Source organism: Oncorhynchus nerka, linkage group LG4, assembly GCF_034236695.1.
Source record: "Oncorhynchus nerka isolate Pitt River linkage group LG4, Oner_Uvic_2.0, whole genome shotgun sequence".
In the NCBI taxonomy this organism is placed as follows: domain Eukaryota; kingdom Metazoa; phylum Chordata; class Actinopteri; order Salmoniformes; family Salmonidae; genus Oncorhynchus; species Oncorhynchus nerka.
The window spans coordinates 11,987,211-12,010,883 of NC_088399.1; the positions used below are offsets into that span (position 1 = coordinate 11,987,211).

The 23,673-nt window shown below is 45.2% G+C and overlaps 1 protein-coding gene across 3 annotated transcripts in view; it reads right to left on the bottom strand.

Moving 5' to 3' along the window:
* Positions 1 to 8,433: 8,433 nt before the first annotated feature.
* map3k1 (mitogen-activated protein kinase kinase kinase 1, E3 ubiquitin protein ligase) overlaps positions 8,434 to 23,673 on the bottom strand; it is a 56,088-nt gene continuing 40,848 nt past the window's right edge. For all 3 annotated transcript variants that reach the window (XM_029646730.2, XM_029646723.2, XM_029646736.2), the window contains exons 9-20: positions 22,519 to 22,687; positions 22,057 to 22,311; positions 19,959 to 20,080; positions 19,258 to 19,349; positions 18,802 to 18,994; positions 16,310 to 17,720; positions 15,266 to 15,418; positions 14,747 to 14,909; positions 14,112 to 14,243; positions 12,951 to 13,093; positions 11,804 to 11,935; positions 8,434 to 11,442 (exon numbers count right to left, since the gene is read on the bottom strand). In XM_029646730.2, coding sequence (XP_029502590.1) covers positions 11,293 to 11,442; positions 11,804 to 11,935; positions 12,951 to 13,093; positions 14,112 to 14,243; positions 14,747 to 14,909; positions 15,266 to 15,418; positions 16,310 to 17,720; positions 18,802 to 18,994; positions 19,258 to 19,349; positions 19,959 to 20,080; positions 22,057 to 22,311; positions 22,519 to 22,687 — 3,115 coding nt within the window. In that variant the 3' untranslated portion in view covers positions 8,434 to 11,292. The remainder of the gene's footprint in view (positions 11,443 to 11,803; positions 11,936 to 12,950; positions 13,094 to 14,111; positions 14,244 to 14,746; positions 14,910 to 15,265; positions 15,419 to 16,309; positions 17,721 to 18,801; positions 18,995 to 19,257; positions 19,350 to 19,958; positions 20,081 to 22,056; positions 22,312 to 22,518; positions 22,688 to 23,673) is intronic.

Here is a 23,673-nt window from a genome sequence, read left to right on the forward strand (position 1 = left end):
GTCATGATTGGTGTATTTTAACAGGCCCACAATGTAGTTACTAAAGTCAGATTTGGATATATCTGGCTGTTTTAGCTGCATAACATTTAGAAGTAGTCAGTTTTCAGGTTTAGAAGAAGTGACTGCTAAATTCTAACTCCCGTTCGTATAATTTAAGCTGGTAGCATAGCTAGCATACAGATATCTGTGGTGGTAGTCAGTTGTTTTTAACTGTAATGCAGCTGATTGGTCACTATGACATGAACATATATTGGGTTTAACATCCATACAAGCATTATTTTGAGGTAAAATCAGAGTATATGTGTATTTCACACTATATTACCCTAAATGTAGGAACATTTTGCTGAGGGGCAATCAGGAGATTTAGGATCTTTCCCCAACACGTTTCCATGGCATTTCCATTGTTTTGTTTGAGTTCCATTGACCCCTTTACTGCGTCTATCAAATTGAATAATTACTATATCAAACTATTATGTAATAAAGAATTACATTTTGATAGAACATTACTTATGTCATAACAAATGAGGTTCCAGGAATTCCACAACATGACATTAGCTCAGCAGCACAGAATGAAATAATCTTTTCAAGTTTCAAGTTGTATTTATTACACTCATGTGGCAGTCACTACAAAGTGAAATCCATGAGCATACAACATATTCATGGATAAAAACTCATTTAAAAAAATGTAAAACAATAATGTTCTGCATTCTTTAAAGTGACTCATTAATCAATGAGCAGAAATATGGGTTGGTGACCTCATGTACCATTCCAGACTTCGGTATAGTCAGTGGGTTTTAGCTGCGGGAGTTCCTGCCTGACACTTTGATTCAAGTCTCTGAATTGAGATTTTAGGAGGCTGACAGCGAAGTCAGTACAGAGTTGTGTCCGTCTTCCATGAAGCTGGAGTAGGGTCAGGGTTGGAAGGTCCTCAGTACAACTGGGGTGTCCTAGGGACAGGATCTGAAGGTCCTCAGTACACCTGGGGTGTCCTAGGGACAGGATCTGAAGGTCCTCCGTATAACTGGGGTGTCCTAGGGACAGGATCTGAAGGTCCTCAGTACAACTGGGGTGTCCTAGGGACAGGATCTGAAGGTCCTCCGTATAACTGGGGTGTCCTAGGGACAGGATCTGAAGAGCTTCAGTATAACCGGAGTATCCTCCTAGGATGGTGAGGTATGCTCTCTTCTGAATACGCTCCAGGCCATCAGACTGGCCCTGGGTTAGTGAGCTGTGCCAAGCAGGAGCGACATACTCCATCGTGTGGGGGGTTATGTAGCTGGTGTAAGTGCTCACCAGGTCTTCCTGTGCAACATGGAACCTTTTAAGGCAGCGAAGGAGAAAAATGTTTTCTGTTGCACTTCGTTCCTTCTGTACCATTACCCCTAAAATCTTTACACCATCACACACTTTGAAATCCTGGAAGTCCAGAAGTCAGTGGTGATTTGAGCTACAGCTTACAAGGAACGGGACACGGATATGGACACATACAAGAAATCCCTCTATGACCTCCGACGAGACATCAAACATGCAAAAGGACAATATGAAAGGAAGGTGGAAACCTATTACACCGGCTCCAACGCTCGTCGTATGTGGCAATGCTTGCAGATAATAACGGATTACAAAGGGAAACCCAGTCGTGAGTTGCCCAGCAATGCAGAACTCTGGAACGAGCTAAATAAATGGCTTTTATGCTCGCTTTGATGAATATACCACTGTGCCTTCCGTGAATGACTTCCGTGAATGCCTTCCGTGAATGCCCTCGTTTTCCTCATGACTGTGTGATCTCGCTTTCCGTGGCCGATGTGAGCGAACCATTAGAAACAGGTTAACGATCACAAGGCTGCCGGGCCAGGCGTAATACCAGGCTGTGTTCTCAAAGCAGGCACAGATCAGCTGGCAAGTGTCTTCACTGACATGTTCCTTGTCCCAGTCTGTTTCAAGTTGACCACTATTGTCCCTGTTAACAGGAGCTTCAAGGTAACCTTCCTAAATGACTATCGCTCTGTAGCACTCACATCTGTAATTATGAAGTGCTTTGAAAGGCTGGTCATGACACTCCAACATCATCATCAAGTTTGCTGAAGACACTACGGGGATAGGCCTGATCACTGACGGCAAGGAGACAGCCTATGGCGAGGAGGTCAGAGATATAGCAGTGTGGTGCCAAGACAACAACCTCTCCATCAACGTCAGTAAGACCAAGTAGCTGATCGTGGACTATAGGAGAAAGAGGGGAGAGCACGCACCCATCCAAATCAATGGGGCTGTAGTGGAGTGGGTCGAGACCTTCAAGTTATTTGGTGTAACGGATGTGAAATGGCTAGCTAGTTAGCATTTCAATCGGTGACGTCACTTGCTCTGAGACCTTGAAGTAATGGTTCCCCTTGCTCTGCAAAGGCTGCGGCTTTTGTGGAGCGATGGGTAACGATGCTTCGTGGGTGACTGTTGTTGATGTGTGCAGAGGGTCCCTGGTTCGCGCCCGGGTATGGGCGAGGGGACGGTCTAAAGTTATACTGTTACATTGGCACCCACATCACGAAGGACTTAAGACGGTCCACACACACCCACAGTCGTGAAAAGGGCACGGTAGCACCTCTTCCCCCTCGGGAGGCTGAAAAGATTTGGCATGGGCCATCAGATCCTCAAAAAGTTCTACATCTGCACCATCGAGAGCATCTTGACTGGCTGCATCATTGCTTGGTTTGGCAAATGCAGCACCCTCGAACACAAAGCGCTACAGAGGGTGGTGAGGACAACCCAGCACCTCAATGGTGCTGAGCTCCCTGCCATGCAGGACCTCTATATCAGGCGGTATCAGAGGAAGGCCCGAAAAATTGCCAAAGACTCCAGCCATATACTGTTCACTGCTACTGTGCGGCAAATGGTACCGGAGCATCGGCTCTCGGACCAACAGGCTCAGAGACAGCTTCTACCCCCAAGCCACATGACTGCTATATAGTCAATTAATGGGACCCTACGCACACTCATTAGACTATATATATATACACACTCACACTACATTGACACTCCCACACATATTCACATAAACTACATACTCACATACCAACAACACAAATGCACGAACACACTTTTACATTCATAAATAGCTGCTTATTATTATCTATTCTGGTGCCGAGTCACTTTACCCCGCCTTCATGTACATATCTAACTCAAATACCCCTTACCTCTGCACATTGATCTGGTACTCCCTGTATATAGCCTCACATTGATCTGGTACTCCCTGTATATAGCCTCACATTGATCTGGTACTCCCTGTATATAGCCTCACATTGATCTGGTACTGGTACTTCCTGTATATAGGTCCACATTGATCTAGTACTGGTACTCCCTGTATATAGCTGCATATTGATCTGGTACTGGTACTTCCTGTATATAGGTCCACATTGATCTAGTACTGGTACTCCCTGTATATAGCTGCATATTGATCTGGTACTCCCTGTATATAGCTGCATATTGATCTGGTACTCCCTGTATATAGCTGCACATTGATCTGATACTGGTACTCCCTGTATATAGGTCCACATTGATCTGGTACTGGTACTCCCTGTATATAGCTGCATATTGATCTGATCTGTATATATCTGCACATTGATCTGGTACTACCCTGTATATAGCTGCATATTGATCTGGTACTACTCCTGTATATAGCCTCACATTGATCTGGTACTACCCTGTATAAAGCTGCATATTGAGTACCTCCCTGTATATACATTGATCTGGTACTACCCTGTATAAAGCTGCATATTGATCTGGCCTCCCTGTATATAGCTGCATTGATCTGGTACTGGTACTCCCTGTGCATATATCTGCACATTGATCTGATACTGGTACTCCCTGTATATAGGTCCACATATTGATCTGGTACTGGTATATAGCTGCCCTGTATATATCTGCATATTGATCCTAGGCATATTGACTGGTACTGGTACTGTGCATATTGATCTGGTACTCCCTGTATATAGCTGCATTGATCCCTGTATATAGGCATATTGATCTGGTACTGGTAGTCCCTGTATATAGCTGCATATTGATCTGGTACTGGTACTCCCTGTATATAGCTGCATATTGATCTGGTACTGGTACTCCCTGTATATAGCTGCATATTAGCTGGTACTCCCTGTATATAGCCTTTATCTGGTACTGGTACTCCACATTGATCCTGGTATAAAGCATATTGATCTGGTATATTGATCTCATTGGTACTGGTACTCCTGTATATAGCTGCATATTGATCTGCTGTATCTGGTACTCCCTGTATATATCTGCACATTGATCTGATACTGGTACTCCCTGTATATAGGTCCACATTGATCTGGTACTGGTACTCCCTGTATATAGCTGCATATTGATCTGGTACTCACTGTATATATCTGCACATTGATCTGGTACTGGTACTCCCTGTATATAGCTGCATATTGATCTGGTACTGGTACTCCCTGTATAAAGCTGCATATTGATCTGGTACTGGTACTCCCTGTATATAGCTGCATATTGATCTGGTACTGGTACTCCCTATATATAGCTGCACATTGATCTGGTACTGGTACTCCCTGTATAAAGCTGCATATTGATCTGGTACTGGTACTCCCTGTATATAGCTGCATATTGATCTGGTACTGGTACTCCCTGTATATAGCTGCACATTGATCTGGTACTGGTACTCCCTGTATATAGCTGCATATTGATCTGGTACTGGTACTCCCTGTATATAGCTGCATATTGATCTGGTACTGGTAGTCCCTGTATATAGCTGCATATTGATCTGGTACTCCCTGTATATAGCTGCATATTGATCTGGTACTGGTAGTCCCTGTATATAGCTGCATATTGATCTGGTACTGGTACTCCCTGTATATAGAGTGCATATTGATCTGGTACTCCCTGTATATAGCTGCATATTGATCTGGTACTGGTAGTCCCTGTATATAGCTGCATATTGATCTGGTACTGGTACTCCCTGTATATAGAGTGCATATTGATCTGGTACTCCCTGTATATAGAGTGCATTCGGAAAGTATTCAGACCCCTGGACTTTTTCCACCTTTTGTTACGTTACAGCCTTATTCTAAAATAGATTCAATAGTTATTTTTCCCTCATCAATCTACACACAATACACATAATGACAAAGAAAAAAACAGGTTTTTAGAATTTTTGGCAAATGTATTAAACATAAAAAAATTGAAATATCACATTTACATAAGTGTTCAGACTCTTTTACTCAGTACTTTATTGAAGCACCTTTGCCAGCGATTGCAGCCTTGAGTCTTTTTGTGTTTGACGCTACAAGCATGACACAAATGCATTTGGGGAGTTTCTCTGCAGATCCTCTCAAGCTCTGTCAGGTTGGATGGGGTGCTGCACAGCTATTTTCAGGTTTCTCTAGAGATGTTAGATCGGGTTCAAGTCCTGGCTCTGGCTGGGCCACTCAAGGACATTCAGAGACTTGTCCCGAAGCCACACCTGTGTTGTTTTGGCTGCTTAGGGTCGTTGTCCTGTAGGAAGGTGAACCTTCACCCCAGTCTGAAATCCTGCGCACTCTGGAGCAGGTTTTCATCAAGGATCTCGCTGTACTTTGCTCCGTTTATCTTTCCCTCGATCAAGACTAGTCTCCCTCCAGACGTGACGCTTGACATTCAGGCCAAATAGTTGAATCTTCGTTTCACCAGACCAAGGAATCTTGTTTCTCATGGTCCGAGAGTCCTTTAGGTGCCTTTTGGCAAACTCAAAGCGGGCTGTCATGTGCCTTTTACTGAGGAGTGGCTTCCTTCTGGCCACTCTACAATAAATGCCTGATTTGTGGAGTGCTGCAGAGATGGTTGTCCTTCTGGAAGGTTCTGCCATCTACACAGAGGAACTCTGGAGCTCTGTCAGAGTGACCATCGGGTTCTTGGTCACATCCCTGACAAAGGCCCTTCTCCCCTGATTGCTCAGTTTGGCCAGCCGGACAGCTTTAGGAAGAGTCTTGGTAGTTCCAAACCTCTTCCATTTAAGAATGATGGAGGCCAATGTGTTCTTGGGGACCTTCAATGATGCAGACATTTTTTGGTACCCTTCCCCAGATCTGTGCCTTGAAACAATCCGGTCTCGGTGCTCTACAGACAATTTCTTCAACCTCGTGGCTTTTTTTTTGCTTTGACATTCACTGTCAACTGTGGGACCTTATATAGACAGGTGTGTGCCTTTCTAAATCATGTCCAATCAATTGAATTTACCACAGGTGGACTTCAATCAAGTTGTAGAAACATCTAAAGGATCATCAATGGAAACAGGATGCACCTGAGATTCATTTTGAGTCTCAAAGCAAAGGGTCTGAATACTTACGTAAATACATTTGCAAAAATTATTTTTTTAAACTTTCCGCTTTGTCACATTTCAGCCTCAGCAATCTACACACAATACCCTCTAATGACAAAGCAAAAACAGTTAAGAAATTTCTGCAAGTGTATTAAAAATAAAAAACAGAAATACATTTACATTTACATTTAAGTCATTTAGCAGACGCTCTTATCCAGAGCGACTTACAAATTGGTGCATTCACCTTATGACATCCAGTGGAGCAGCCACTTTACAATAGTGCATCTAAATCTTTTAAGGGGGGTGAGAAGGATTACTTTATCCTATCCTAGGTATTCCTACCTTATTTACATAAGTAAATGAGATTCGCAATTGAGCTCAGGTGCATCATGTGTGGAGATGGGAGAACCTTCCAGAAGGACAACTAGGGTCTGGGAGACTAGTCAGGATAGAGGGAAAGATGAACAGAACAAAGTACAAAGAGATCCTTAATGAAAACCTGATCCAGGTTCACCGACCCTAAGCACACAGCCAAGACAACGCAGGAGTGGCTTCGGGACAACTCCTTGAGTTTCCCAGCCAGACCCCGGACTTGAATCCGATCGAACATCTCTGAAGAGACCTGAAAATAGCTGTGCAGCAACGCTCCCCATCCAACCTTACAGAGCTTGAGAGGATCTGCAGAGAGGAACGGGAGAAACTCCCCAAATACAGGTGTGCCAAGCTTATAGCGTCATACCCAAGAAGACTTGAGGCTATAATCGCTGCCAAAGGTGCTTCAACAAAGTACTGAGAAAAGGGTCTGAATACGAATACTTACGTAAATATGATTTCAGTTCATTTTTTTATGAACTACCAAACATTTCTAAAACCTATTTCTACTTTGTCATGATGGGGTGTTGAAACAAAAATGGCTTCTTAGTAAAGAGCAATTTCTCAAGCAAGAATTTAGCTAGGACAGTCGGAGTGGTCAAACTGAAAACTAGCTGTTATTGGCAGAGGGGTTAGGAACGGTCTTTTCTTATTTATTCTATTAACTCATTTAATGCCTGGTGATGTCATCAGGCAGGCATAAACTCAATCCCAACAAAACAGGTTAACATTTCAGGTCTTTTCAAACACCTCTTACACTTTTATATATACATTTTTTGGTGGCACTTTGGGTTTTTCAAAAGCGTGTTACAATTAAAAATATATATTATTATTGAAGTCAGACAAAGCATGTCTTGGTTGAATAGACTTTTAGACCAGTATTCCACTGAGTGACTTGTACTGAACCAACTGACAGGTCCATCTCCAACACAACCACCAGTAGGGCTGTGTCAGTCTGGAATTCTGGATGATCTTAACTGGCATGTTCTCCTCGTGAATGTGTGCTGCCATAGAAACAGAATGAAGATAACGAGTGTCCCCATTCCACAAACACTCTTTTGCTTGTTTCAGCAAGGAGCAACAAAGTTTAATCACGTTAAGAGTCCATGTTACAGCAAAAACCGACTCAACCGCACGAACGTCTTCAGTTCAACATTTGATGGTTATTTTCTTTTCATGACGGTCTTCATCCGTAACCGGCGGTTCCGCGGTAATTGTGCTAGCTCTATCCTCCAGAACAAGTCCTACCACATGATGCTTTGGACACTGTCCTCAAGGAAAGTGTTCATGGTTTTGATAGGCCTTCACCTAAGAGTTATGCACATCTTTGTGCTGTACTGACTAGTTATTTATTTGACCTTTATTTAACCAGGCAAGTCAGTTAAGAACAAATCATTTTTAATGACGGCCTAGGAACACTGGGTTAACTGCCTTGTTCAGGGGCAGAACGACAGATTGTTTTCACCTTGTCAGCTTGGGGATTCGATCCTGCAACCTTTCAGTTACTAGTCCAACACTAACCACTAGGCTACCTGTTAAGTATCCATCTCAAATGACCAGGGTTTAGTTAACCTATATTTTAAAAGGGAAGACATAAGTTGGACTGAACAGCACCGGCATTCTGAAGTAGAGGTTGTTCTAACTCGTAGTAAAGTCAATGATACTCGTCTGTATGCCCATTGATAAATTGAACACAGTAGTTGTGGTTCTGAGGCTTTGACAAAGAATTGACAGGAGGAACAAGAAACCTTTTTCCCAATTTTTTGTTTATTTACCATAAAGACAGACACCAAAATAAGTTCCAATTTATGCAATAAAATGCTTAGAATGGGGTAAAAATGGTAATAATTACAATATCTTGATACATTTTAACTTACAGGATACAGCTTAAGCAATTTTTTTTATTAATCCAGAGATTTCATGAGTTTATTTGCACAGTAAAGGTGCTAATATAAGTTAGCCCTTAAGCCCTGAAAATCTTTGAAAAAAAAAAACTAAGTCAAAAAAAAGATTATATATATATATATATATAAATATATATATAGAGAGAGAAAGTGAACTTTGGTAGAAGAGACTCTATAGGACACCTGAGGTAGTAGAGACTGGAATAAAACAGCAAGATGTTCTTTACAAATAAAAAAAAGTACCACCAAGTGACACAGGAAACAGGAAACAATTTCACACAAATTTCAGTCCAGCTTAGATCCAAAAAAAGCACATAAGATTTTACATCACATCAGCAGAAAATAAGACAGAATAGATAAAGAGCAGCAAGCTGGCTGAGACACAGGTGGACAAGAGGATTCAGAAGGCATTAAGAGATTGGTAAGAATTATACACATGACAAATTGAAGTAATACTGATTAGCTTTTATGAATGACAGAAACAGATTTTTCTTCCAGTATATAAAAAAAGACCAGAGTGCATAACTTTAAAGCTTTTAAAAAGGCATAAGAAAAATAACCCGAAGCAGGAACAAAAAAATAAAATGGAAAAGAGTGTGGTATAAAAATACAGTCAAGTACAATCATTTTAGCTACCAAACTTCACATGTATTTACATTTAACTCTTCCAGCTTGATCAGCTTGTACTCCATGTAAAGAATAGGATTTGTTTTAAATAGATTACATTTTCTGCTTAATTATATATATTTTTTTTAATTGTCTCAAACCCTTGCCATTAAGGGATTCCAAATAAAAATAGCAATTAAATGAATATTCCCCATTTTAAAAAAGGTTGACTTTGGAAACATTCCACATCTTAATTATCATCCTTTTACTTGAATGGATTACAACCAGAACACCACCGCTTGGAGTTATAGTTCATAAATTAACACCATTTAGGAACATGTTTGAGATTCTAATCAAAAAGAGATGGTAAAACATTTGAGCAGAAAGTCAGCCTTAAATCAGAAATATCCCTCCACCAAAAATAAAAAAAATTGTACAGCATTTATATTCATTATATAGAGTATCCACAATGGAAAATAGAAGAGTCATAGAAAACCTCAGATGTACATGGATTTTATAACAATTTGTTTTAAAAATAGAGCCAAGATAAAAAATAATAAAAAATGTAATTGTTGAAATGTAGCGTGACATTCTACAAAGGAACAGCACCAGAAGAATGGTAGATCAATATTGAATATAGCGGTTTTGAATGTATGGACACAGCATTTAGGGCTCATAAAATTATTTAAAAAGTCTCAAATATGTGCGATGCACATGGCTCAATTGTAACAGCGAGAGTTAAGAGACCAACAGGGTGTTTTCATTTTAACAGTGTGGTACGACATCAAAGTGTTGTTTGGAAAACTTACGCCCATACACAATAAATGTCTCAATCTCTTAAGGATAGCTTTGAATATACAATAACACCAAAAAAAGATATTCATATCTTTTTGGGGTGTTATTGTATATATATATATATATATATATATATATATATATATATATATATATATATAAAAATCATAACTTCAACATCTTTATCTCAAAAAAATAATCAAAGAACAAAAGAACATTTGAGACAATGCGGGCATCATAAGCGTTCACATTCAGCGTTATGCCAAAGTAGCAATGTTTCTGTTAGATAAATCACCGCTCCCTGAAATACTTAAGTAATCATCATGATTATTCGACTAAGCTTTACGGCCCAACAGTAAAATGCACATCTTAAACGCATCTTTATAGAAATGCAGTTATGCACAAATTCAATCGATGAAAACAGCTTCATTATGCCTTTCTTCTACACATAGGATACTCTAAAAACCGAGTCGGAAACTTATGACCCGACGTTACAACATAACAGTGATAAAAAAACATTTTACTCCGTCGTCTCCAGATTGCGGTTCTAAGGACTTATTTGTTGACTCACGGGGGGTTAAAATGGGAAGAGGAACTTCTCGAAACCATTGCAAAATGGCTACCAAAGTGCTAAAGGAACCATTTCTTTACCAGAACAGAGGCTTGATAAAACAGAGCAATACAGACTACAGTATACCAACATGGCACTAACTAAGAAAGCACCGTTTTCGTAGTAGAACTTTTGCGACTCGCTTTTTGCATTTTGTGCTAAAGGTACAGCAGTTTGAGGCCATAGTAGTGGAACGGGAAGGTATTACCCAGGTATCCCATCCATCCCAGGCCCTCCACTCATGACTGGGGGCAGCTTGGTGTGGATGGAGGGCGGTCTGGGGTTAGGGAGGCTGGTCTGGGGTGGATGGAGGGCGGTCTGGGGTTAGGGAGGCTGGTCTGGGGTGGATGGAGGGCGGTCTGGGGTTAGGGAGGCTGGTCGGTGGTGGATGGAGGGCGGTCTAGGGTTAGGGAGGCTGGTCTGGGGTGGATGGAGGGCGGTCTGGGGTTAGGGAGGCTGGTCGGTGGTGGATGGAGGGCGGTCTGGGGTTAGGGAGGCTGGTCTGGGGTGGATGGAGGGCGGTCTAGGGTTAGGGAGGCTGGTCTGATTGTCAGCGGTGGGAGGAGGAGAGAAAAGCAGGCTGGCTGGGCCTTCAGTAGTAGACACTATGGGATAGGGAGGCTAGGGGCCTGTGGGAGGATGTTGGGGCCTGTGGGAGGATGTTGGGGCCTGTGGGAGGATGTTGGGGACTACCAGTTGAGGCGGAAGACTGGGTGCTTGAGGAGTTCCCTGGATGGGGGCCGGTCGGCAGGCTGGAGCTCAAGGCAGCGCAGGGTGACGTCCCTCAGGCCAGGGGTCAGTTGGGGAGGGATGGAGGGCGCCGTGGTGGCACTCGCAATCTGGGGGAGGGAGGGTGAGGTCATGCTACTGTTGAAACCCAATCAACCTTTGGATGAAACAGGCCAATAGGGTGCTTTTTCAGGTATATGTATTTTACAGCGTACATCAATCCTAAAACAGTAAGTGTTGTGCCAATTCCATCTAGTGATGTAAAACAGTGACTGTGGTTTTTAGTGGGTCACATATTCAACGGTAATGGTAAAGAGTACTAATAACATTTCTAGGTATAGAATATTTCTGGTCGTGAAGACAAATGGATCACTTTTTTATTTGTATAAAATGTATTTATTACTTATCTAACTGAATAGACATGGTTTCCTTAATAATCTAACTTTGTGGCTGTGCTTGTATTGGTGGCACCTTGAATATGAGAGCGAGATGGTTGGAGTGTTTCTCTGCGTTCCAGGGGGGCTTGGCACACGACATCTCGATGATGGCACAGCCCACACTCCACACGTCACAGCTCCGGCCGTACTGCTGTCCACGCAGCACCTACAGAGTCAACCGTACACAAAAAGGTATCAACATATGGACAACTGCGTGACGTTAATTGAATTTAAGCCTTTACTGCACGCTCCCACTACACACACTTAACTCTACTCCATTCATAGTCTAGCATTTGCAAATAGCAGCAGAAAGGACTGAAATAGCAAGTCATTATTTCATAGCACTTGCCTGGGCGTTGTTGAGGAGTGGCATAGTTACACAGCAGACCACTTTTTGGTGGATGGACACAACGTCAAACCAAAAGGAGTTCAATTTATTACGGATCCTCCCATAGACTGCCATTATGTTTTGTGTCTTATTTAGTTGCCCTGTTTCTACATTTGTCACATGACTATGGCTTCAATTTATTCTCAGGCCAAATTTGGCTTTCGTATATTTGGGGAAGGCCATTTAAAATGTTGTTTGCTTCCGACAAAGCTTTTTTTCCGACAGTGAAACCCAACCGCCATTATGCTGGTCATTCAGAGTCACGTGTTCGCTACGGAACTGAAATAAAGTGGATTTAGATTTCTCAGTAACTCCCAAATGTAAGAGCATTTTAATCCCCTTTGAAAGAGAAGACCCCCACAATGGAGGCCGACCCCTTAATGTCTTGTTATTGTAGTGGTTCCAAAAACCTTGTTTAATTAGGAGGGAGTTCAACTACCCAGGCCTCCCACAGCATGACAGCCCAGTTTAATACCAGCATGATCAGGGCTCTCTTCAAAACGAACAGCCCCCACAGAAGGCTAATTGCTTCGGCTTCTACCTCTTTCAGACCCTCTCCACAAAGAGGATACAGAGGACTGGGGGGGTTTGATCTTAGGACATTGGTTTAAGTGGCGGAATTTACTAGTTTTATGCGAGCCATCACTTGTACGCAGTGTGTGTGTGTGTGTGTGTGTGTGAGTGAGCCTGTGTCTGAAATGGCTCCAGTCAAAAGGATTGCACTATAAAGGCCGGGAACAGAACGCTAATTCTAAACACAGATTTACTCTCTCTCCCTTTCATCCATGCGTACCTCTGGGGCCATGAAGGCAATGGTTCCCAGGAGTTGGCCCTGGAACTCCCCTGCTCCAGTGCCCTTGGAGGCCAGTCTGGCTGCAGCACCGAAGTCAGCTATCCTCAGCCTCTGACCTGTGCTGTCAATCAGCAGGTTTGCACCTGGAGGAGACAGGGGGAGAAAAGGTGAGTTATTGTATGCCATAACAGGTGAGGTAGGGTGAGGTGTGTTCTGACTAGTCACCCAGTAGTCAGTCTAGTTAGTTATTCCTGACCTGTCCAGTACAAACCCAGTAGTCAGTCTCTAGTTAATTATTCCTGACCTGTCCAGTACAAACCCAGTAGTCAGTCTCTAGTTAATTATTCCTGACCTGTCCAGTACAAACCCAGTAGTCAGTCTCTAGTTAATTATTCCTGACCTGTCCAGTACAAACCCAGTAGTCAGTCTCTAGTTAATTATTCCTGACCTGTCCAGTACTCAGTCTGTAGTTAATTATTCCTGACCTGTCCAGTACTCAGTCTCTAGTTAATTATTCCTGACCTGTCCAGTACAAACCCAGTAGTCAGTCTCTAGTTAATTATTCCTGACCTGTCCAGTACAAACCCAGTAGTCAGTCTCTAGTTAATTATTCCTGACCTGTCCAGTACAAACCTAGTAGTCAGTCTCTAGTTAATTATTCCTGACCTGTCCAGTACTCAGTCTCTAGTTAATTATTCCTGACCTGTCCAGTACAAACCCAGTAGTCAGTCTCTAGTTAATTATTCCTGACCTGTCCAGTACAAACCCAGTAGTCAGTCTCTAGTTAATTATTCCTGACCTGTCCAGTACAAACCCAGTAGTCAGTCTCTAGTTAATTATTCCTGACCTGTCCAGTACAAACCCAGTAGTCAGTCTCTAGTTAATTATTCCTGACCTGTCCAGTACAAATCACAAGCCCTTATTATAGTTTCTTATTGTTCCACTACATTTGTCATTTAGCAGACGCTCTTCTGCAGAGCGACTTACAATTACTGCAGCAGCAGTTCGTTACCACTCACAGTCTCCAAAGTTCCACCCCTAAAAGGTGAAACACATGGAATGAGTGTTTCCCTGAGAGTCCACCTTGAACCCTGTGACAGGCAGCTCAATAGCAGCAGGGACTTCCTGTGCGCTAGAGGGTGTGTATGTGTGTGCCCTCACCTTTGATGTCTCTGTGGATGATCTGGTTCTCGTGGAGGTAGGCCAGGCCTCGGAGCAGCTGCTCCGTGTAGTTGATGATCACAGCCTCCTTGAAGGCCCCATACTTGTTCAAGAGATGGGACACACTGCCACCTGGACACAACAGAGAGGATCAACCCATGAAATAATGACTATTTATCCTATTAATAATACACCCAGTTCTTCTATTTCTACAGGGGCAACATATGTGATTGTTATAGGAGGAAGGACAATAGTTTATAGTAGGGATGGGGTCAAGTGTTACAATATCTACTGTCAAGTTCAACTTCTGGTTAGTTCCAATTGGACATGACTTGTCTTATTTACATACAGGAAGTTAACTGATACATATTCACTCATTAAAGGTTCAAGTAATACTATTTTATGTACCCAGTTCTGAAAAGTTGAATAAATACAAAATAATGAATTATCACACCAAAGATAAGCAAGAAAACGTATCAAATTTAATTTGGTTTTTGTATCAAAAAAAATCTAAATTAAATTGAACAAATGAGGAAAGCAGGAAACAAAAAAACAAACATCCAAAAGTCAATGAAGGCTTTTTCAACGTGGGATATCATCATCATCATCATCATCATCAGCGGAGTGGTCCTTACCTGCCATCCACTCCACCATCAGGTTATAGTTGCTCTTCTCGCAGGTGGCCCCCAGCATACGGATGATGTTGGGGTGGTTGAGGTGGGCCATCATCCGGATCTCCTCCCTCAGAGCAGTCACCACCTCCTCTTGCTCCGACGATGTGTTCCTGACGTAGGTCACCTATAGTCGGGGAGGACATGCATACACAGGGTTATCAGGGGAAGAGAGCTGGACATTCTCTTTATGGGCAACATCTCAGTTTGAGGTCACTAGCTAAAATGAAGTCACAACTCTGACATGGAATCCCCAGAGTTTCTGCACCAGGGGACACAAGAGACCCATAGGCCCCACCTAGCAACAACACCTAGCCCTTATTCCCTAAACACTCCTGTAGATGGGAAAGCATTGAATAGGTATAGGCACTATGGTAAGAGCTCTGACTGGCTAGGACTCATTTTATAACCATCTATTTCTCCGACATCAACAGGTGTGTATCAGGGCAGACATCTGTGGTTGCCATGCGTCGGTCTTCTCACCTGTTTGACTGCCATCAGGGTGCCAGTGCCCACGTCCTGGGCCTGGTAGCAGGAGGAGAAGGCCCCCAGGCCGATCTGCTGGCCCTTCAACCACTCCTGGCCCTCCCTGTAGGGCTGCTTGGCTTTGGTATGGCCAGGCAGAGTCTCTGGAGTCTGGGGAAGCATGGGATGTCAGTATGACACACACACACACATACACACACACACACGACTTGCCAAAACTATAGTTTGTAACAAGAAATTTGTGCAGTGGTTGAACAACGAGTTTTAATGACTCCAACCTAAGTGTATGTAAACTAGTTTTAATGACTCCAACCTAAGTGTATGTAAACTAGTTTTAATGACTCCAACCTAAGTGTATGTAAACGTCCGACTTCAACTGTACACACACACACACACACACATATTTATACACACACACACACATATTTATACACACACGTGTATGTTTACATCCCTTCAAATGAGTGGATTCGCCTATTTCAGCCACACCGTTGCTGACAGGTGTATAAAATCAAGCACACAGCCATGCAATCTCCATAGAGAAACATTGGCAGTAAAATGGCCCTTACTGAAGAGATCAGTGACTTTCAACGTGGCACCGTCAATTTCTGCCCTACTAGTGCTGCCCCGGTCAACTGTGAGTGCTGTTATTGTGAAGTGGAAACGTCTAGGAGCAACAACGGTTCAGCCGTGAAGTGGTAGGCTTCCCACAGCCAGCATGTGTATAGGCAATAGACCTAGTACCACACACACACTGTGGGTTACATTTAGGGCTTCAGTCAACATTGGCAGGTTGATATGAATGATTATTCCCATGTATTCTCTGACCTTGGGTGTGACAATGTTCTCTACTTATATGTTAGTTATTAAGCCAGTTACTGGGGCAGCTTCCTGGGCACAAATTAAGCCTAGTCCTGGAGAAAAAGGAAGCTCAATGGAGGCTTCGTCTGTGTCTGGGAAACTGCCCTTTTGTTTAGGGAACACTGAGGATGTCTAAAGTCTTGTAGGGACATATGTTCCTGAAGGTGCACGTTGACTCACATCTGCCTGGATGATGATGATGTCCTGGTCTTTATCCACCTGCAGCTGGGGGATGACGGGCAGCGCATCCTGCGACTCGGACATGGCCATAACTACAGCCAGCGCCGCCTCCTCCTCCGCCTCCATCTTCTCCTTGCACTTCTGGTGTTGCGTCACGTCCTCGCTGTACATTCCCACCTCTCCCCCTCCTCCCGGCCCGTCCCCAGCCCGCTCCGGCGACAGCACGGCCACCTCCGACTGGAACGTGACGGTGGTGGTGTCGCCGGCAACGGGCAAAGATGCTTCCAGGAGGTCTTCCATGGAGGAGTTGAGCTCAGCAGAGGCGTCCAGTCCACGGAACTTCTCTTCCACCGGGGTGAAGCAGCTGTCCTCGCTGCTGATGAGGGTGGTGGCACCCCCCATGTGGCCCCCTGTGGAGGGGCCTTCACCTCCGGAGGCGCTGGTGGAGAGGCTGGGCTTTTCCCCTTGGAGGTCCAGCATCATGCCCATCTTGGAGGCTCTTGGAGTGGGCGAGGTGCAGAGGGTCTTGGCCCCCTCGGAGGGGGTGGGTCGGGAGGGCTTTGGTCTGTGGATCTGGCTGGAGGGGAGGGGTCGGGCCTGGGTGAAACAGGGGGAGGGGAGCTGCTTCTCTGGGTCCTTGTTGCTGAAGGGCTTCTGCTGGGGAAACCTGCGCTGGGAGCCTGGAGAGCAGGAGGAAGCAGAGGGGGCAGTTGACGCTAGCTTACTGGGGACAAAGCTCTGGGGCCGGGGTTTGGTACTGCTGTCAGGTCCTGGGAAGGAGGGGGGAGGGTGGGAGGCGGAGGGCGAGGGGAGGCTGGGGGCTTGACTGGTAGGCGTAGAGTTCAGGCACTGGCTGAGGGGGCGGTTACGCGCCTGAACGGGGGGCTTTTGGTGCTCGGCCAGGGCCCCACCGCACGTGGAAGTGGCCATATTGGGACGCCCAGCGCTAGTGGAGATGGCCGCTAACCTCTCACTTATATCCTCAGGACTCGCTCCCACGTTGCCGGAGAAACCTCTCCCTCCCTTCCCACTGGTCATCTGGACTGTATGCGTCGGGGTGTTGCTCTCGGTCACGTTGGGCGAGTTCTGAGGTGCGGAGGGCTCAAGGAAGGCGGCGTTGGCCCGTTGGTGCGCCTCGCTGGCGCTGTGCTCCATGTTCTCCAGGCCCAGGTTGATGGCGTCCAGGATGTCCATCTCCTCGGCAATGGCGAGCAGGCGGCGGCGCATGCGGGCGTAGTGCGTGGAGCTGGTGACGCTTAGCATGTCCAGGAGCTTGACGAAGACGTGCGGCACGCGGGCCACCATGCGCGCGGCGCTCAGGAACACACGGCGAGACAGCTTGCCCACCATAGAGTGGGAGTTGTCGATGGACTGCAGCGAGAAGCTCAGTAGGGGGAGCAGCTTCTGATACCTGGACAGAGGAACATGAGAAGGACAACTTAAAAGGCTGTAGCTTCCTATTCCCTATAGTACACTCTCTTGCAATAAAATCACTGTGTGAGATATAAAGACATGATTCAAGGAAGTGTTATCGAGACCAGAGTGTGGTCATCACGAGTCTCCATATTTTAATTACCATAATATCAGCAACATTAAAAACAGACCAAACTAGCCTCCCGGGTGGCGCAGTGGTCTAAGGCACTGCACCGCCACCAGAGACTCTGGGTTCGAGCCCAGCCTCTGTCAGAGCCGGCCACGACCAGAAGGCCCATGGGGCGGCGCACAATTGGCCTAGCATCGTCCGGGTTAGGGAGGGTTTGGCCGGCAGGGATTGTCTCATCGCGCACTAGCGACTCCTGTGGCGGGCCAGGCGCAGTGTACGCTGACCAGGTTGCTAGGTGTACGGTGTTTCCTCCGACACATTGGTGCGGCTGGCTTCTGGGTTGGATGCACGCTGTGTTAAGAATCAGTGCGGCTTGGTTGGGTTGTGTTTCGGACGACGCATGTCTCTCGACCTTCGCCTCTCCTGAGTCCGTGCGGGAGTTGTAGCGATGAGACACGACAGTAACGACTAACAATTGGATACCACAAAATTGGGGAGAAAAAGGAGGTAAAAAAACAGACCAAACTACTGAATTACAAGCTACAAACCAGAACACCATTTTTAATAAAGTTTGTAGTGTTTATTAATAGCAATGTCCAAAGAATCCATAATAGCACATTAGGCGCCTTAATGAACTTCCCAAGCATTCAGAGTAATGGGCCTGGCTCTCGACCTTCGTTATGTATCCAAGGCTACGCACTCAAACATACAAGGTTTTGACTTTGTCTAGGTGATCGAGGCTATACCAGGACAAGGTCACCATCTCAATGCTGTGAGCTCAAGGCTACGTGACTACAAGATCCAAACTACTAAGTCAGGGAAATATCACTGGGCACAACACTCATCCCTGTGGCACTCCTCTACCTCTCCCAGGGAGTCAGACTCGAGTCAGCAGCAAGGTGAATCAGGCTATACAAGAACAAGTCTATAAGACGATAAGATTGCATACCTATCCCCCAGGGTCTGAGACTGGTGCCAGTCCCCTCCAGAGACGATGTGTGGGTAGAACTCAGCAGGGAACTCCAGCAGGAGCCTGTCAATCAGACACAGACGGCCCAGCAGGGCCTGCCAGTTATTGGCCTCCGTCTGGGGCCCCAGGATGCAGTTCAGGACATAGTCCACCCCGCCAATACCAATGGACCCTGAGAGAGATGGATAGGAAGAGACGCTTACAGCGAGTTGCCAGTTGGATGTCGAGGACCGAGGCACCTGGGCATTAATGGCCAGATGGATATTGAGTATTAAACAAGTGGCATATTTACTGTTGTTGAGAAGGGGAAAAAAACACTGAAGACATCAGATAGTCAAAGTCTCATATATAAATTCTGGTGAGTATGTGATATGGGGAGAGGACTACATTTCCACTGATAACCCAGAGGGGCTGCATGGTATTTGTAGCTCTTACCTGCTTTGAGGATCTCTCTACCTACAGCCAGCTCTCCCAGCTGGCCTTTACACAGCTCCAGTAGTGTGGACACCGACAGCTGGCTGGTACGACTGGACAAGCCACAGAATCGACAAAGAGGAACGACACACAGAATGAATGTCCATGCTAGACTGCTAATGGCGATCATTCATACCCATACTTTTATACAGTATGTTATCTCTTGTGGACAGCCTACGTTAACATTCTGACCAAATTAAGCAACATTTTAGTTCTGCCTTAAACGACATTATACAGTGTGCAACATAGACCTACTGAAATGAGACAGGAATCATGGAAATCAGTTGACTAACAGTATTATTATACCACAAGTAAAGGTTCCCATATTTGAGTCAGTTCTTGGAGATATACAGTATATCATGGAAATTCATATCTGGACCTGGAAGCCATTTCCACTGCTGATTTTCATTGTTCCCCTCTGATCAGTGACTGATTTAGACCTGAGACACCAAGTGGGTGCAATTAATTATCAGGTAGAACAGAAAACCAGCAGCACTCCAGACCTTCAGGCTCAGATATGAATATTCCCAATAGAACTCACCACTGATCATACTGGGAGAAACATAACAAGTCCTGTATTCTCCACCTGAGGGCACTAGCTACAAGCAGTTGTCGTCAGGCTCCCATATCTATCCCACTCTGAAGTTTCAGACCGACTTTACCTGTTGGCGTCGGCACATTTGACCAGGATGGTCTCCACCACGGACCGGAGCAGCTGCTGCAGGCGCGAGCGTTCAGACACGGAGTGGCAGGGCGTGTACACCAGCATGGCCCGCAAGGTTTTCTACAACAAGGGGGTGAGAGGCCAGGGTTCACATTAACACTTTAAACATACAGTCAGTACTACAAACACTATCCCTAGTCCTGTGTGTGGAACATGGGTAAATACAAGAACAGTGATAGTGAATGTGACAACAATATCGTCCAGTCTAAAGTATAATAACTTACTATCAACTATGAGTTTTAAATACTTTATATAAAGCCCCCCCCCAAAAAAAAAATGTTGGGCCCTACATGACTAAACCAAACACGGGAAATGCTGAGACTGAAAGTTGCGTAAAAACAATTCAAATTAAAAAATAAATGCGCAACACAAGAACTCTTGGAGCCCAAATGTAACACTAATAAGGCGGTTGGGGAAATTGCGCTTTCGACCCAGTCGAGTTACGACCCAGTCTATTCCTGTGAGAATATGTCCACCTGGGCCTGACCACAAGGTCATAAGAGACCCTCTGTGGCCTCGGCTGGAGGTGGAGGGCACTTGGTGGTGCTCCCCCCAGGAGAGGGGTAGAGGTGCTGGGTTACAGGCGGTGCAGCCTGACCCTTACTCCCAGAGAGAGAAGAGGTGTGGGGAGTGGTGACTGATAGAGCGTTGCATTGGAATGCTGCCCAGAGACCGATAGAGAGAAAGGGACTCAGACTCTTTCTCCCCCTCCCTCCCTCAGGCAGACAAGGCTACTCCTTCCTCCAACCACCTCATCCCACTCACTCACAAATCACTCAAACACACCACTACATACACGCATGCAGTCCCTCCCTCTCCCTCAACCTCCATTACTACATTCTCCACAGCCTACTCTACTCTCAGGAGAGACGGATCATATCAATAAACAAGCATTTTAGCAAAACAAACAAAACTTCCAAAGGGGAAGCCACATCACATGGTATGACAAGGCAAGAAAATAGGACCCCATCAAAGTTATTGTAATGGTGGCTCTGGCATTTTCACTCGTTACAAGGTCCTAGGTAGTGTGCACGTAGCTAACGACTGAGCACACTTTCTAAGGCTGACTCAAACAAAGTAGGCTTTTCAAAACGGCAATTTAAGTCGATTTTTGTCCCACTCTTCCAACTCTGGTTGTGCCCATGGTATTTTTAGTCCACTCCCCGCCATTACCAACATCCCCTGCTTTGTCTTAAACGAAGAATACAACAGACGCCAAAAGTCTGTCTGCTGCTAAACACGCTGGAAAGCCCCCAGAGGAGACAGAACCCTTTTTGTTTTCCATAACCACAGCTCTGCTGAAGCAAAGTGCCGCAGGGGGAAATGTCAAGCTCCCCAGAGGTTCTGCAGTTTTTTTTTTTTTTTTTTTAAGCCACCAATAAATATTGTTCTCTAAAAGAGACGAAGTAGAAGAAATTCGGCTCGGAGGAGTGAAAAAAAGAGACGCTCAATCTGTCCCTGGAGAATCCCTGCTAGTTTGACTTCAGGACTAGCCAGGCTAGCTTGTTGTTGAAGTGGACTTTAGGACAATTCAAGACCCGTGGTGTGAGAGAGATAGGCCAAGAGGTGAAAGCGGAGATCGGGTAGGGCCAACTAATCAATTCCTGAGTACCGTTAACAATACGGTTCATGTGTTCAGCACCGGGTTCATGGCAATGAGCTGAAGTTACTTGACCCTCTATGCATTGCAATCACTGTGTACATGCAGTACAGTGTACCATTTGTCTTTGAAGTGATGGTGATTCCTGGAAGACAAACGTTTTGGAAGCGCTGTTTATGGTCGGGGCTTCAGACTTTATGGGGCCAAAATGCTTTCCTTGACAGCTGGAGTATGGTACAGTCATATTTAAGAAAATAAGGTACTAAAACACTCACACTGCTCTTTTTACTAGTACCAACTTCGCTGATAACTATTTAATTATCAGCTATGACTGTGATATGTGGTTGTCCCACCTAGCTATCTTAAGATGAATGCAGGAACTGTTAAGTGGCTCTGGATAAGACCATCTGCTAAATGACTAAATGTTGAGTCTCACCAGTGCAGCCACGTAGACCTTGTAGACAGGGTCAGCACACACCATGGAGAGGACACTACAGCATGACTCCACCACCACGTCACCCGACACCTCAGAGCAGCCCGCCCCGGCCCCTAGCCCCGCCCCCGGCCAGGAGCGTTCACCATTGGCCAGGAGGAGCGCGCCGCTGACGTCATGCGACAGCCGCCGCAGGGCCATCTCCCTGATGTTCCAGTTCCTGGAGAACAGACAACCCACCACCTCCATGCCAAACACCTTGGGAGGACAGAGACAGTAAATTAGTCTGAAAGGAATATGGCACTGATCGGATAGAGACACAAGTACACGTAAACCCCTCTTTGTAGGCAAAGGGAAAGGAATAGTCCCAAAAATGCAAGCTCAAAAGGTTATTCAAGAATTTGAAAGTATAAGACAGGATCCCTACATTATAGACCCCCACGTCCATCTTCCCACCCCTCTCACCTTTATCCAAGGCTCAGCAAGTTCTTTGTACGTCTGGGGGATCTGCTGGACCCCGTATTGGGGCAGGGTGAAGTCCCCCTCCTGGGACGATGACCCCCCTCTTGAACCCCCTTCACTGTGGGACGAGGACGCTGCCGCATTCTCCATGGAGACAGATGAGGGGTCATGGCTGCCAAGAAAGAAGCCAAAGTCAGTCTGAGCTTTTAGCGACTTTTGGGGGACTCAAAATGGTGGTGGTAGACAGGTAACTAGACTAAGTTTGAATTGTAGTTCTGAGCATTTGATATTACAATCAAGAATGGCCACGAATATGCTGATTCAGGCTTGGTCAGAATTCAGGAGTATACTTTCAGAATATAATGAAATGGAAGGGGGGGGAATCATATTCTAAAGACACCAGGAATCAACCCAGCAAAACCGGAAAATTAGATAGCGGGTCATCATAATTGCAAACAAACAAAAAAACGTAGAAAAACAACTGGGTACAATTTCAGGGCGGAGGGGGTAACAGATACTTTGACAGTATTCATGTCTTAAGGGGGAAAAAACAACAACAGCTATCATTTCATTCCCAGGCAGAAGCACAAAACAAGGGCTGGTGCCTGGCTGTCTGGCTCACATAACCGCACTGTGGAGGGGATCGAGCTTACGACAAACCTACGAACACAGGTGCGCACACTAACATACGTGTGCATACTCACACACACGGCACCAAGTTCAAAGAAGTTCTTGAGGCTAGTGTATTTAGCATGTACTTATGGTACGAAATGGGCTCATTCAGGGATAAGTAACATTATACACCACTAGAGCATTCAGATAAACATTGTGGAGACATTAAAATGTCTATAGTTTTTAGTTCTATAATGCTTTACAGTGGCTGGTTGTAAGAGTTGAGAGCTAAGGGAATGGTGATGTGTGTGGGGTGAGTGTCGAATGGTGATGTGTGTGTGTGTGTGGGGGGGGCTGCGTCTCGAATGGTGATGTGTGGGGGGGTATATATGATGGGGCTGTTGACACTGGTATTCCTGAACTCCCAATCTGGGCTCAGTTGTTGGCTTCTATTAAGCTTTAAGTGGAATGGCTCTGGCACACTGCGTTAGCGTAGCCCTGTTTGACCTAGCATGATATAGCCTAGCGCACCACTAACATGCTAAT